General features: G+C 52.2%; 7 protein-coding genes across 7 annotated transcripts; 4 read left to right on the forward strand and 3 right to left on the reverse strand.

Annotated features, from left to right (window-relative positions):
• Positions 1-177: 177 nt before the first annotated feature.
• Positions 178-721, reverse strand: BO70DRAFT_386536 (putative progesterone binding protein; the record flags this gene model as incomplete). Its single annotated transcript, XM_025545830.1, has 3 exons — positions 178-356; positions 436-531; positions 613-721. 3 exons carry the CDS (start codon positions 719-721, stop codon positions 178-180), a joined length of 384 nt encoding a protein of 127 aa, XP_025400848.1.
• Positions 722-3,037: 2,316 nt separating this feature from the next.
• On the forward strand, positions 3,038-3,853 carry BO70DRAFT_395399 (uncharacterized protein; the record flags this gene model as incomplete). Its single annotated transcript, XM_025546532.1, has 2 exons — positions 3,038-3,279; positions 3,769-3,853. The coding sequence occupies 2 exons, from the start codon at positions 3,038-3,040 to the stop codon at positions 3,851-3,853; spliced, it is 327 nt and encodes a 108-aa protein (XP_025400849.1).
• A 62-nt stretch (positions 3,854-3,915) lies between these two features.
• On the forward strand, positions 3,916-5,461 carry BO70DRAFT_395400 (general amino acid permease; the record flags this gene model as incomplete). Its single annotated transcript, XM_025546533.1, has 4 exons — positions 3,916-4,127; positions 4,192-4,927; positions 4,994-5,370; positions 5,422-5,461. 4 exons carry the CDS (start codon positions 3,916-3,918, stop codon positions 5,459-5,461), a joined length of 1,365 nt encoding a protein of 454 aa, XP_025400850.1.
• A 107-nt stretch (positions 5,462-5,568) lies between these two features.
• BO70DRAFT_361131 (uncharacterized protein) lies at positions 5,569-6,309 on the reverse strand. Its single transcript, XM_025542973.1, has one exon. It carries the CDS (start codon positions 6,219-6,221, stop codon positions 5,712-5,714), a length of 510 nt encoding a protein of 169 aa, XP_025400851.1. The 5' UTR covers positions 6,222-6,309; the 3' UTR covers positions 5,569-5,711.
• Positions 6,310-6,528: 219 nt separating this feature from the next.
• On the reverse strand, positions 6,529-8,061 carry BO70DRAFT_361132 (putative JmjC domain protein). Its single transcript, XM_025542974.1, has 2 exons — positions 8,038-8,061; positions 6,529-7,965 (listed from the first exon to the last, which is right to left on the reverse strand). Exon 2 carries the CDS (start codon positions 7,642-7,644, stop codon positions 6,616-6,618), a length of 1,029 nt encoding a protein of 342 aa, XP_025400852.1. The 5' UTR covers positions 7,645-7,965; positions 8,038-8,061; the 3' UTR covers positions 6,529-6,615.
• Positions 8,062-8,336: 275 nt separating this feature from the next.
• BO70DRAFT_289415 (transcription factor domain-containing protein) lies at positions 8,337-10,955 on the forward strand (the record flags this gene model as incomplete). Its single annotated transcript, XM_025539314.1, has 6 exons — positions 8,337-8,494; positions 8,607-8,683; positions 8,769-8,814; positions 8,878-9,619; positions 9,673-9,924; positions 9,981-10,955. The coding sequence occupies 6 exons, from the start codon at positions 8,337-8,339 to the stop codon at positions 10,953-10,955; spliced, it is 2,250 nt and encodes a 749-aa protein (XP_025400853.1).
• A 702-nt stretch (positions 10,956-11,657) lies between these two features.
• Positions 11,658-13,507, forward strand: BO70DRAFT_225372 (casein kinase II subunit beta). The gene has a single exon (XM_025538760.1). The coding sequence runs from the start codon at positions 11,966-11,968 to the stop codon at positions 13,046-13,048; it is 1,083 nt and encodes a 360-aa protein (XP_025400854.1). The 5' UTR covers positions 11,658-11,965; the 3' UTR covers positions 13,049-13,507.
• Positions 13,508-13,638: the final 131 nt, after the last annotated feature.

Consider the following 13,638-nt stretch of genomic DNA (forward strand, 5'->3'; position numbering starts at 1 on the left):
ATATTCGTCTGAAACTACGGAGTAATTCACTGCCATATTGAGCGCATCACGGCGAGCTTGCCCTAGAAGACAATTGTAGAAGCCCGAAGCCAGCGTCGAGTCCACGGCACGGGTATAAGTGATTATTGTCTTAGAGATTATAGGAGGGGTTAATTTGCTATTATTCCATCCTCCTCTTCAATAGTTCGTAGCATCCTGCACTTTTCCAACAATATTGTACCGCTTGCTGAAGAAAGTGAACCATTCACTCAGGACTGTTTTTTCCTTGTCCTCAAGATCATACCAATCGGGTTTGCAATCTTCGGGCTTGAGCGATGAGGAGGCCAGGGCGCGAGAGGGATCCTTTCCGGCAAAGACTAGTAAATCGGACGTGTCAGTATACCCAGAAACGTATGTACCGCGGGGCAAATAGCTCAAAGGAGGGCAATGCCTTACCATGATACTGTCCGCTAGGGCTGTAAGCCTCGTTCCGACTCACATCGAAGACCACTCCTTTGATCGCAACCAGGGTGGGACGGTTGGGATCAGTTCCTGGCACGATACTCGGTTAGCTGCATGTTTCCCTAAGCCATACAGATGCATCCATGCAGTATGGCAATGCGACTCACGCACCATCGCACTTGGACAGTTCTTCGACGGTTATAGGATCATCTTTCGGGGAGTCGAGCTGGACGGGGACTCTGGGGGAAAAGCGTTTGGGCTCTGGCTCGTGCTCGACCATTGTGGCGGTTGTTGGGGGGGAAGATCGCGTCCCTTCCAGGTCTGAAAAAGCTGCGACGTGAAGAAGGACTTCGAATTCACGGTTGTTGTTTGGCGGTCGGTCGGAAAAGTCGAGGTTCGGTCGCGGTCAGACAGGCGCGGGGCAGGCGGGGAGAGGGGAAGCTCGGAGCAGCGCTACCGTGGATCGGAGGGGGAGCCCGTGTCGGTGATGTTATCGTCCTGCTTGCACCTTGGAGGCTTTGGTTTAGGGCCACGTTCATTGGCTCTTCACAGCCTGAATACAGTACAAAGCACCTCTTCGAAGGGCCCACAGCTCCTGAACTTACATAGCTTGGGTTAGGTTCGCCCCCCCCAGACTTAGGATCGCCTTGGTGGCTCGATAAGATCTGTCTATTTTCTACAACACAGTAGTAGGACTGTGTCATCCCCTGACAGCTGGATCCATAATGGTCGATCCATTCAGATCTGGCCCCGACTCTGACAGATATGGGAGGTCCCGTGGTCGGCAGTCTGACGTCAAGGACGCATCCAACCCGAGGTTAAATGCGACGGATTCCACCACATTGTCGTCCATCCTGGATGCTGTTGCCTTTCAAGTATCAGCTCCCAGCTTGAGTACAGTCTAAACAGCTGGCAATAGATGGCAAAAATGTCTTCCCATCAGAACCAGCAATCGGAAACCGTCGATGTGTCGTCCTCAAACCCTCTTGCACAAGGCTCCCAACTCACGAACAGCGAGAGACATCGCAGGTCAAGCTCTGTCGAATCCGACTTATCACACCACCTTTATTATGAAGACAACGATTGTTTCTTCCCGCCGAGTTGGCTAGGGAAGAAGCCGCCAGCTCAACGTGGCAGCGAACCGAGTTCATCGGCCAAGGAGATGCAGACAAAAGCAATCCGAACATGATCGGCCGGGAATTTCATCTCTACCATTTCCATAATATATGACGAGCTATCAACATGGACTCATACGACTCTTTCTCTTCCATTCTTTCTTTTAAGCAATGCCACCCAGTCAGCGAATCTTCCTTCTAGTATTATGACCTGGAACGACTGCTGTTAACCGGTTGGATCTGTCAGATCATAACAGGCTCCTATGAAGGCAAATCGACATGTCTCTATTCTGCTCGTCACGTTCTGTCTATAGGAGTCCGAATCCATGCCATCGATACTCACTTACAGCCTTTATCTGTGCTCCCACAGTCAATAAGATCGCATAATGTCATTGTTAAATGGGCGTCCAAAAAGTCAGGGGGGTCCCTAAATACCTGGATATGAAAATGGAGTGCATTCCCATCCTTTCCCCAATATGGAGTTAGTTTCCCCCGCCCATTACTGCTACGTACCAGTGGTAGTAGGCCTCCCATGTGTCAGAGTGTACTAGGTACCGTACATGGTTTCTGCGGTGTGATACAGTCAGCTGCACTTAACTCAATGAATTGAAATTAAGGTCCTTGCATAGCTGTACACCCGATTAATACTATTTAAGTCTTGGTGAGATATAAACAGAACATACCCAGATCGGGTACTACAAGTCTCATATGCATCAATTGCCTCTATTCGTGAATGATGAATAGTATTTACTCGATACTGAGGGAATGGTACGGCAATTACTGGAAGTAGTTAGGGCGGGGACAATCTCAACCAGGGCCCAACTTTTCCGGCGCCCCTCTGCCCCTCTCTGTCTCTTCCTCCCTTGCTCCTGAAATCCAGCCCTTGAGTCTTCAGCCCTCGAACTCGTGCAACCTTCGATTCAGGAAGAGATGACGCCTCGTCGCCGTTGTATGACAACTCCGCTATGCTCGGGTTGACATCACCACCATTGCTACTAAGCAATCCATTGGCAGGCCTCAAGACACGAATGTCTACTCTCAAAGCCGTACCAAATTCGCTATATGCCCCCCCTCCGATGTGGGGAGACCGGATGGAGTCGCCGGTCCTGGAGGAAAGCCCTCCTCCGCACTGTGATTTGCTTCTGCCATCCGTGCGCGGCGCAAGACCCTTGCCTCAAAAGCTACAGGGTCGAATCAAGCTGCGCGATCAGAAAATATTCCCGTCCATAGTCTCATGCCAAATCTTGCCTAGCTGAGCTAGTCTGCCATCTTTCTTTGCGGTCTCCCTTCGCCCGCACTCTCTGTTCCCTTGTCGCGCTTTTCCTTCCACAATTCCCCTCCATGCTCCTCCGGTTCTCCCCTGATTTACTTCCCTTCCTCCTCTCCTCATGTCATAGTATATCATCTCCGTTATTTTGACTTCTCCAGGTTGTCGTAATCTCCAACCGGTGTCTTGACCGTCGCCGAGCCTCCGCTTTCCAATGACCTTTGCAACGGCTATCAACAACGAGGGACAATCCTCTATTACCAGTCGCCATGGATTGTCAGCAGAAAAACACGCCGAGGATTCCACAGATGTCCCTGCAAAGGCTGCTATTGTCAATGACGGTGAAGAGGCCATCGGGGATGATTCGAAGATCCTCGCCTTCGATCATACGCACCGCAAGCTAAAGCCTAGACATATACAGCTTATCGGGATCGGGGGTACAATTGGCACGGTGTTGTATGTGCAAGTTGGTAAAGCCCTGATAGAGGGTGGCCCTGCCAGTTTATTTTTGGCATTTGCAATCTGGTTAGTCCAATTTCTGCTTGATCTACTATCATCCCTCGCCTTGGTCTCAAACGAAACGGGCGACTCTCCCAAAAAATATCTCTGTCATGGGTAAGCTTCCGGGGACCAATGCGGAACAACATCATATGAGGCTTCGATCATGTAACCAGTGGTAATTGCCTCGGGACAGCAAGCGTTAAATAACTTAATAATAACACATTCTGCGCTGTGCCTCAAAGACAGCAAATTTCCGAACCCCCACGTCTACTTGGGTGTGCCTGCAGCTATTAGAATGAATCACGGAATCTTATACATGTCTGGTTTTAGGTCTGCGGTCATTCTATGTATAACAGTTTGTACGAATACCTGAAGCACTTTCTCCCCTTCCTGCACAGCAAACATAGCCCTCCCCGTTGGGCCTTGCTCTATATCAAATCCCAGACTCCAGGGCGCCGAGCGCCGATTGTTTCAATCGTCTTTGATGGCCCAGCGCAACCACATGGACTACGATTACCCATGGCTCTAGTTCTGCCCTTTTCTGATGTAGCATCTACTAAGATAGAATATGTGTTACTAGGTTTGGCCGAGATGGTGACATACTTGCCGATATCCTCGCCCTTCATCCGGTTCGCAGGTCGATATGTTGACGAAGCCTTTGGAGTAGCTGCTGGGTACAACTTCTTTATCTTCGAAGCCGCCATGGTGCCGTTTGAGGTCACGGCATGTAATTTGATCATCAATTACTGGAGCGATGCGGTTCCAGTAGCCGGTATTATTGTCATCGTTCTTGTGCTATTTTCGTACGTCATTTGTCTCCGGCACATTCAATGAATCTTGGAACTGTTCGAACTAATGGACCCTTAGACTCCTCAACATCTTCGCAGTAAAGTGGTACGGCGAGGCCGAGTTTTGGCTTTCCCTGAGCAAGGTCTTGCTCAGCGTAGGCTTGATATTCTTCACATTTATTGCTATGCTCGGCGGTAATCCTCTCGGTGATCGTTTCGGGTTCCGATACTGGAGGAACCCTGGATCGTTCGCTGAGTATTACAAGACCGGAGACCTGGGTCGATGGATGGGCTTTCTTGCGTGCCTCATCCAGGCCAGCTTCACAATTGCTGGCCCCGACTATGTTTCAATGGCTGCCGGTGAAGCCGTGAACCCCCGCGGCGTTTTGCCACGGGCCTACAACGGGATATTCTACCGACTCACGGCTTTCTTCATTCTTGGTGTACTGTGCATCGGTATCCTAGTTCCCTACAACGATCCCGTGATGGCTGCGGCATTCGAGAAGGACTTGCCTGGAGCGGCTGCATCTCCGTATGTAATTGCAATGGACCGGTTGCACATTTCAGTCCTCCCGCACATCGTCAACGCAATGATCCTTCTTGCTGCTTTCAGTGCAGGGAACAGTTATGTTTACTGCGCTAGCAGAAGTTTGTACGGACTTGCCCTGGATGGCAAGGCCCCGCGCATCCTAACCAAATGTACCCAGACCGGTGTGCCGGTTTATTGTGTGACGGTTGTGCTCCTTGTCGCGCTGCTATCTTTCCTGCAGGTTTCCAACGGATCCGCAGTTGTTCTGGAGTGGTTTGTCAATCTGGTATGTTTATGCTTGGAACAGGCCATACTTTCCCCCGATCGAAATCGCTTACTCGCAGCTATCTAGGTCACGGCATCACAACTGATCAACTTCTCTGTCATCACGTTCACCTACACCCGGTTCAGGAAGGCTCTGATGTCGCAAGGCGTTTCCCGCGACTCGCTCCCATACCAGAGCCGAGGCCAGCCATATGTCGCCTACATCGCGCTAGTCTCGACCTTCATCATGACTTTCGTGAGTGGATATACTGTCTTTTTGCCTGGGAGCTGGGACGTACCAACTTTCTTCTTCTCGTACACGATGATCGGGGTGTTCCCGATCATCTTCATCGGATGGAAACTTTGGCACCGCACAAAGTTCTTGAGCCCTGAGCAAATCGACATACTTACCGGCGTTGACGAAGTGGATCAATATACCAGAAACTACATCGAGATACCCTCAGGGTAGGCATGTCCGCTACCATAATCAGAGATCAGGAAAGCTAACTCCTACAGTAATTCGCTCTCGAGGTTCAACGACTGGTTATTTGGTTAGGAACTTAGGCATAACATAGCAATGGTTAGAGAGAAGCAGGCGACTTGTTTGTTCAAATGGATGGAAGCCACGGACTACCTATCGTATAAAGAACATCCGGTAGACCAGGAGTTATGTACTATTCTTACAGCATGAATCTACTTAAAATGACATTAAATATATTTTACACTCTATCATAGATGAAACTTCAACCTCCTCCAAGCAATTGACCTCATATCCCATATACACCAATACACCCTGGTCAACAGCCTCAGTTCTGACCTTCCGCCTCCGCCTGGTTCTTCTTCAAAGCATCCAACCTCGATTTATTCCTCTTGCCCAGCACCCTCAACGTATTCGTCCGTTCAATCTCCGTCATCTGTTCCCAGTTCGAGATCCGCGACAACGACCCATCCTGATTCACGACCAGCGGTCCCAGATGGTCCAGCTTCACTGTCGACCCGTCCCCGCTGACATCCAGCTGAGTCGATGAGGCCGCGCTGTTCGTGTCCGGGAGAGCAAGGTATTCTTTCCGTTCTTCTTGAGGCTGCTGGTTCTGATCTTGGTTGGAGGTGGGCTGGGGGTCTGGCGAGGAAGGCATTGTGGAGTATAGGTGGGAGGCAGAGCAGCGGGGGTGGATTGGTAGGTTTGCTTGGATTCGTGGACTGAATAGGACGTTGGTTGTGACTGCGGATGCGACGGCGACGCGAGGACCGGGGAAGAGTGGGTTTAGGATCAGGTTGACGAGTGAAGCGCGTGCAATCGTGGTAAACATGTACATTATATTATATCTTTGGGGGGTTGGCTGCGCTGGGGTTGAGAAAGAGTCGGTCGGTCGGGTGGGTGTGGAATATTTAGGTGCGGTGGATGATTTCATGGGGTGTCGGAGGCGGAACGAGAGCATTCTGGAACGTTGCCGGTTTGATAGATGAAGAGCACGGAACAGGTTATCTTGTCCTCCTCTCATAGTGTGCAAACTATTTTTTGGGTTATACATATGATGGATTAAATTTTATGGTTTGTGTTTTTCTAGTGAGGGGGTTATTGTAGGTCCATATTCGGCCAGGCCGATTATTCAGTAGCGACAAACAGATTGGCTTTGGAATACAGGTCTAATGTGATATAATTCTTGTCTACATGATATCGCTATCATTGGTTCTGACCATGAATGGTGATCAACGAAACCACCAATTGACCTGTTGAAAGTAAGTATGCGTACATATGTTGATGATCAGGAAACTTACAGAAGCGGTCACACCCTTTCCCACTCCCTTGATGGTATGCCACCATCCCCGAGGTATAAACAGCCCATCTCCAGCCTCCAGACGTGCCTCGTATCCGCACGGTCCCAAAGCAGCTTTCGCATCATCCCAAACAGCCTGCTCGAGTAACACCCTCTCCTGACCTTGCATCATCTCCTCACCGCGAATGGCAGCAGCTTCGCGACCAGCGCTCCTGCCTAGCTCACGCCTCACGGATCCAAAGACCTTTTGCCCATCATCGGGTGGAAGAAGCCGCACGATCTTTTGCCCGGCAAGCTGAACGAAAAGGTTCGGGTTAGGGTCCCGATGAAGAGGTGTATACGTGGGCGGATATCCGATCCAAACATTTGTATCGTAGATGTCTCCTTTCCCCGCTTGCGCTACCAATTGGGGCGTCGGAAAATCATCGCGAAGCTTTTGTGGCAGATCCAGAAGTTGGCACTGCGCTAGGTAGAGCCGCGTTGGTTGTGTCTCGAGCGTCTCTGCGGTGAGGATCCATTCTAGGAATAGGCTGAGCGGTGCGTGAAACTGTCGAAAGGTGAGCCCATCTGCTTGTTGTTCGGAGGTGTTGTTATCTGGTAACGGTTGTGTGAGCTCGAGTGGGACGAAGGAGCCGGCGTCATGTTGGCTGAGGTATGCCGTGTTCAATTGAGATACATCGGGGTCGATCAAGGAGGGCCGGAACCAGCGCTCGAAGGCCGGGATATCGTGAAAGTATCGACGAGGAAGGATGACAGGGCGCTCACGGGTAAAATAGCCGTCACGAAAATGATTTATGTCAACATCTCTCAGAGTCTCTGGCGGGCGGTACGGAGGAGAGGCCGTGACGGATCCGGATTGGGAGGTGAGGCCGCGTTGCTGTTGTTGTCTTTGGCTAGGGAGGCTATATTTGAAGGCGGCAGATGGCCAGCAGGGCCAGCCCTGGAGTTTATTGTGACGCATCCATTGTCGAAGCTTCATTCAGAAGGTTGTCTGCTGGACCACTTGGGGATATTGTTTTGGATGGCTCATGGCTCCGGATCGGCGGTAGAATTGGTTGGCGCTGCTGCCCGTGCCGCCCTGATCATCAGGTCGGGGAATTTCCGCTCCGACCCGGATTGATCAGTTGGCTGGATGGGGGATCTCCCCAAGGCACGGAGTCCTGATTGAGTTTCCAGCAGTCAATGTAAATAGTAGATGATGTGAATGCCCCGCGAGGCCTGTGAGGGATAAACGCCATCCTGCATAGGAAGTTACAGGCAAGATGTAAGTCGCACACCGCAACTAAGTCGAGTCGACTCCTGTCAGCCGCCGATAACGACGGTGGATAGAGGGAGGGAGCAACTTCAGCCTTACCCAACAACCCCATTGGAAACCCGGCGCCGGCACCACCACCACCACCACCACCACCACCACCATAACCCATATAGAGAACTGACGGCTGACCGGTCCAGTCAGAGTTGCTGCGCTTGATCTCTTTTGTTCTTCGGGTTCGATTGCCAGATTTCCAATTCCCGGCGATCCCTACCCGGTCCGGTCATCTGGGGAAACGGAAACCCCGCGCGCCCTCCAACTGTCGAAAGGAATTCCTCCGCACCGGTCGCTGCCTTCTTCCATGCCAACAACCAATCGCCCAAGTCTGTTTATCATCCAGGATGGCTTCAGAATCGCCCCAGCTCGATATGGCACCACCCTCGACGGAGTCTGGGGATCAGGGTGCCGCCTCCGCTACTGATACTGCGAAGAGGAAAGCGGAACAGACGAACGGAACGCATACTCGCTCCAAGCGGAATCGCTACATCTCCATCGCGTGGTATGACCCGGCCCTTGAACTTTCCCCCCCCCCCCCCTCTATTCTACCCGTATAACCCTTGGATCTCTTCTCCAAGATATTAGTCCGATTAACGCTGAGCCACTTCTTCTAGTAACGAATGCAAGCGACGTAAGATCAAATGCAATGGCCAGGTGCCGTGCCAGCGCTGTGGACACCTTAACCTCGAATGTCAGTCAATGTCCGCTGCACGGGCAGTAGTACCCCCTAATTTCTCCGCAACGCATGCAGCCGCCTCAACTGACCGCTTCGATAGGCCGATATGCTCCGAATTGCTGCAATAACAATTTCAAGGATTCGGAGTATGTCAATACATACTTTCCATGCGCATCCCTGTTCAACGGCTGATCGGTTTTCTTTCATAGGGAGTTTCGGTCGATGAAAGACCAGATCAACACACTGCAGGACCAGGTCAATAGCCTCTTCACTAACTTGAAGGATCTCCGGTCGCAAAGGTCATCTCTCGATTCCCCGAACTTCGATGGCTTTTCCCGCGATGGCTCGCAGTCGGTGTTCACGCCTATGCATGCCCCCCCGCTGGCCAAACCTCGTAGCCGGCACCCTCGCTTTCAGGGTCCTACCAGCTCTGCTTTCAACTTCGATGTCGCGAGGTCTAGCCTTCAAAATATGGGTATTGCGTCGGCAGATGAGGTTATAACGGATGATTTGACTACGGCACAGGCCACCCCGGCTGGCTCGCCTCCACACATAGGCCCCTTTGTCACCTCGATACATCCCCAAAAGGATCCGATATGGACCATCAAGCGAGATGAAGCCCTCCGCCTCTGTCGCGTGTACGAGGAAGAAATTGGAATCATGTATCCCCTTGTGGATATAGACCAAGTGGCCCAGCAGGTGAATTTGCTTTACACATTCATGGAGGCCGCGATGCGAACCGGGTTCGCGCAACGAGGCCTACCCGGTGCAGATGGTCTCACCGACGACAACACGATTCTCTTGAAAATGATACTTGCCACAACACTGGTTGTAGAGGGGGGTGGCCAGAGTGCACTCGGTCAGCGGCTGTACCAGAGCGTGAAACCAGTTGCCGAGTCCAAACTCTGGGAAACGCTCGACATCAAGACGATACAGCTCTTTGGCATAATTGTAGGTGCACCGATCCCCCCCAATAGATTTGTGGCTGATAACTCTGGCAACAGGCGACTTTCCATTTCCATACGGATGATGACGCCATGGCTTATCGCATCATAGGCCTAGCCACGCGCATGTGTCTTGAATTGGGGCTCCATCGGCGCGATGCACTGATCAAGATGTTCCCTGACGAGGAACAGTGGGCTTCGGTAGTCAAAATATTCTGGACAATCTACAGTCTAGACCGACGCTGGAGCCTTGGCACAGGCTTGCCATTTATCATTCAGGATGAAGATATAGATCCGAATCTTCCTGAGCCGGTACGTTATTCTATTTGGTGTGATGCGCTGGAGGGGTTGCTAAGTTGCCTTTGTAGGACGCTTCATTGCCGTATCTGAGGTGTATGATCTCATACAATCGCATAAGCTCGAAGATTTGGTACTCCGGGCTTGGATCCGAGGGTGCCACAGACATACGTCGGGATGAAATCGGCTATTTGGACTATCAAATCCTCCAATGGTACAAGCAAATCCCAGAAGGGCTGAAGTTCTACCCCGTTGAGTCTCCGAAGCATAACCATGGCGAAACCACCAACCGCGGTCTGCGGCGGCTAAGGGTTCTTCTTTATTTGCGCATGAACCAGCTCCGGATCCTTATTTATCGGCCAGTCCTTCATTCCGCGGCAAGCATTGCCGAAGACAAGGGTCATGCCCAGACAGTGATAGATGTGGCCAAGGACACCATCAGAGTGCTCGCCCGGCTTAATCAGACCTCTGACATTTATCGCAGCCAACAAATTACTTTCAACTACTTCCTCGTTGCCGCTCTGGCGGTCCTCTTTCTTGCTGTATGCCATGCACCGACAGAATTCAACCGACAGGTGCGAGACGAGTTCTACATGGCACTCAACCTGATCAGTGGGTTCAGCACCAAATCCTACGTCTCCAAGCGACTGTGGAAGGCTATCAAAGGTCTTCGCAAGATCGGCGAGCGGCTTGGGGTGCTCGTCCGGCCCTTTGGATCCGACACCAACGACCCTCATTCAACCGCGGCGGTCGCCATGGCAGGTTTGGCGGGCCACCCGATCGATGACTTGTCGGTATATGGACCGATGAATGGCGTCGCGGAGTTGGGTAACAGTCCGCTGAATGGCCTCCAGATGAGCCACGAGCTCACGAACCTGTTTGAAGCGGTGGGTGGATTTGGCAACTTTATGGCTTCGGGTGCGGCTTCCGATAGTATCAGCGGGTTTGTGGGCCACGATGGCGAGATCCAAAACACCGGGGAGGGACTTTCGGGTGTCCTTGGCGATGAAGGGGAGTGGTCACGGGTGATCAGGGATTTATTCTAGGATGAAGTAGCTTATCTGTATGGCTGACCTGACAGCTGCCGCAAGTAGGGACAGCATGGGACAGCTATACCGTACCATAGATACCACGACAATTCACGGCCTCAGCAGCAGAAACGTTGAGTGTAGGATGCGATCCAGACCGTCCGGGTTCCCCTTGGGCGCCGGGCACGTGACCGTGCGGGAGGAGGGAAATAGCCGCCTTCTCGGTCGCCAACCTCCCTCATCCCATCCTCCAAAGCCAACCCCAGAACATGTTCCGGCCGTGAATTAATTGCTTGCTGTTGATGTGGCCACCCCTTCTGTGATCCGAACCCCCTCCTCCCTCTCTCTTCGTCTTGTCCCTTTCGAGTCTTCGCCATCCCTCCCGTGGCCCCGTCTGCCTGCCCATCGTTCATTCATATCTGACCCTCTCTGTCCACCACCCACCTTTCCGACCGCCCCACGAACCTAATTTCGGAAGCCCCTCGACAACCTCCGTCCCTCGATCCAGGAAAGAAGGGTCAAGGATTTCCGCTTCCTCCTCGGCCCAAATCGTCGGGCTCAGCTGGCTAAACCCACCCTCCAGCTTCTTCGCACTCCCAGTCGATGTTCTTGTGAGAATTTGTTTGTCAGTGGGGAAGATTCCATCCTCAAAACACGATCGCGTCTACGCACCCTCATCGCACAATCCACCTGCCCGCATATTGTCATGACCGCGCCGCTTATCAGCAAGACACGGTCCCTCCATTAGCCCTACATCGGACGCCATCGGCAGTCCACCTAACCCTCTCGAATCCCGCCTTCCCTTCGCGAGGAGGGTTCACGGCCTCGGAACTTGTACCAGAACAGTTACAGCTGGTGCAGGTTTAACTGGCGCTCCATCTCGGACGAGATCTTCCCCAATCGATTTTTCAACGTATCTCGGCAACGTGTCGAGAGTGACAGGTTCGGCGTTGGCCGACGGCCTAGACAGGCTGGATCTGAGTCAACTGTCTGAATCAACGCCCTCATCCGCGTCCGATTCCTTCGATATGTCGTCGTCGGAAGGTGCACCGGAGTCATGGATCTCCTCGTTTTGCTCCCTGATGGGCCATGAGTTCTTTGCGGAGGTGTCGGAAGATTTCATCGAGGATGACTTCAATCTGACGGGTCTGCAATCGCAAGTCCCCATGTACAAGGAGGCGCTCGAGATGATCCTGGACGTGGAACCAGAGGATGACGAGGATGACGAGGAGGAAGAGGAAGAGGAAGAAGATGAGGACGAGATCTTGGGGGATGAAAAGCCGCCTGGATATCGGAGGGCCGGCGCGCGGACGCATGCACGCGTGGCGAGCGATTTGAGCGTCATCGAGAGCTCTGCCGAATTACTGTACGGGCTGATTCACCAGCGATACATCACTTCGCGACCCGGAATCCAACAGATGCTGGAAAAGTACGAGATGCAACATTTTGGTGGCTGTCCCCGAGTCTACTGCAACGGATGCAAGGTCCTGCCCGTGGGACGCTCCGACACGCCCGGCCAGGAGACGGTGAAACTGTTCTGCCCCAGTTGTCAGGATCTGTACACGCCCCCCAACAGTCGGTTTCACTCGGTCGATGGGGCATTCTTCGGTACTACCTTCGGGTGCTTGTTCTTTATGACCTTCCCAGATCTTGACATCGGACCCCGGTTGGATAGCTCCTTCTCTGCTCTGTCTCCGACGCGCTCATCGTCCCTGACCTCCTCTTCGATCAACAACCAGGTGGCCCCGGATGTGCCACCTCCCAATCAGCCAGCCGAGATCAACGGCGTGCGCACGGTCAACTTCAGCCCAGGTCTCGGCCCGGGCCGGATCTACGAGTCGCGAATTTATGGCTTCCGCGTTTCGGAGCGGTCGCGGTCGGGTCCACGCATGAAGTGGCTACGGATGAAACCCACGGACATTCGAGAATTGGATGAGATGGCCCGGTACGAAGCGCTGCACGGGGAGGCCGATAACGACGGCGACACCGAGATGGGCAGCGGCTCCGGCACCACGCAGAGCGCAGCTATCGCGAAAAGAAAAAAGGCTCCCATGCGCAGACGGCGATACAACCCTGACCAGATGAGCATCAACGGAGCAGAGGCCGGATAACCCGTCTCTTCTTAAGTTGTGTTGTTGTGTTATTGTTTTCTCAACTTTCCGAGGATTGTTTTACCCGCTTCTCTTAATTCTTTGTTCTCATTTTTTTTGTTCTTTCTTCACTTCATTATTGCCTGTCTGTGCTCTATCTAGTGAAGTTTTGAATCCTCCCCAAACCCTCTAGCTCTCTGCCTCCTCATCATTCGTAGTCTATCATCATCCATCATCCCCCCATCATTCCCGCAACTCATATACGACTACGACTACTCCTCCTCTTGCCTATTGATCCTGTTTGTTCTTCCTATGTTCGTTTCAGCTCATTCCGTTGACCTGCATCGAGGCGTCATTGAGTCGAATTTCTTCGTCTTTGGCGTACAGATTCGCGTTCGAATACAGTACAGAGGAACCATTGATAAAGTATGATATGTATGACCTATTTGATCCTGGTGTGATTAAGAGAGAGATGTAGATTTTTTGTCCCATCCGTCTGCTATCTGCTGTTTGGTCGAAGAGCACATCTCTATGCATTTGTCTCTTGCTTTCCTAGCCATTCTGCCACCAGACATAGACCTACTGCCGTGCGTGTGGATGCATGCATGCAT

This window comes from Aspergillus heteromorphus (genome assembly GCF_003184545.1).
Source record: "Aspergillus heteromorphus CBS 117.55 chromosome Unknown BO70scaffold_8, whole genome shotgun sequence".
Classification (NCBI taxonomy): domain Eukaryota; kingdom Fungi; phylum Ascomycota; class Eurotiomycetes; order Eurotiales; family Aspergillaceae; genus Aspergillus; species Aspergillus heteromorphus.

Coding starts and splice junctions, on each gene's coding strand:
- BO70DRAFT_361131 (XM_025542973.1), bottom strand. CDS start 6,221: ATGTACATGTTTACCACGATTGCACGCGCTTCACTCGTCAACCTGATC.
- BO70DRAFT_225372 (XM_025538760.1), top strand. CDS start 11,966: ATGTCGTCGTCGGAAGGTGCACCGGAGTCATGGATCTCCTCGTTTTGC.
- BO70DRAFT_361132 (XM_025542974.1), bottom strand. CDS start 7,644: ATGCGTCACAATAAACTCCAGGGCTGGCCCTGCTGGCCATCTGCCGCC.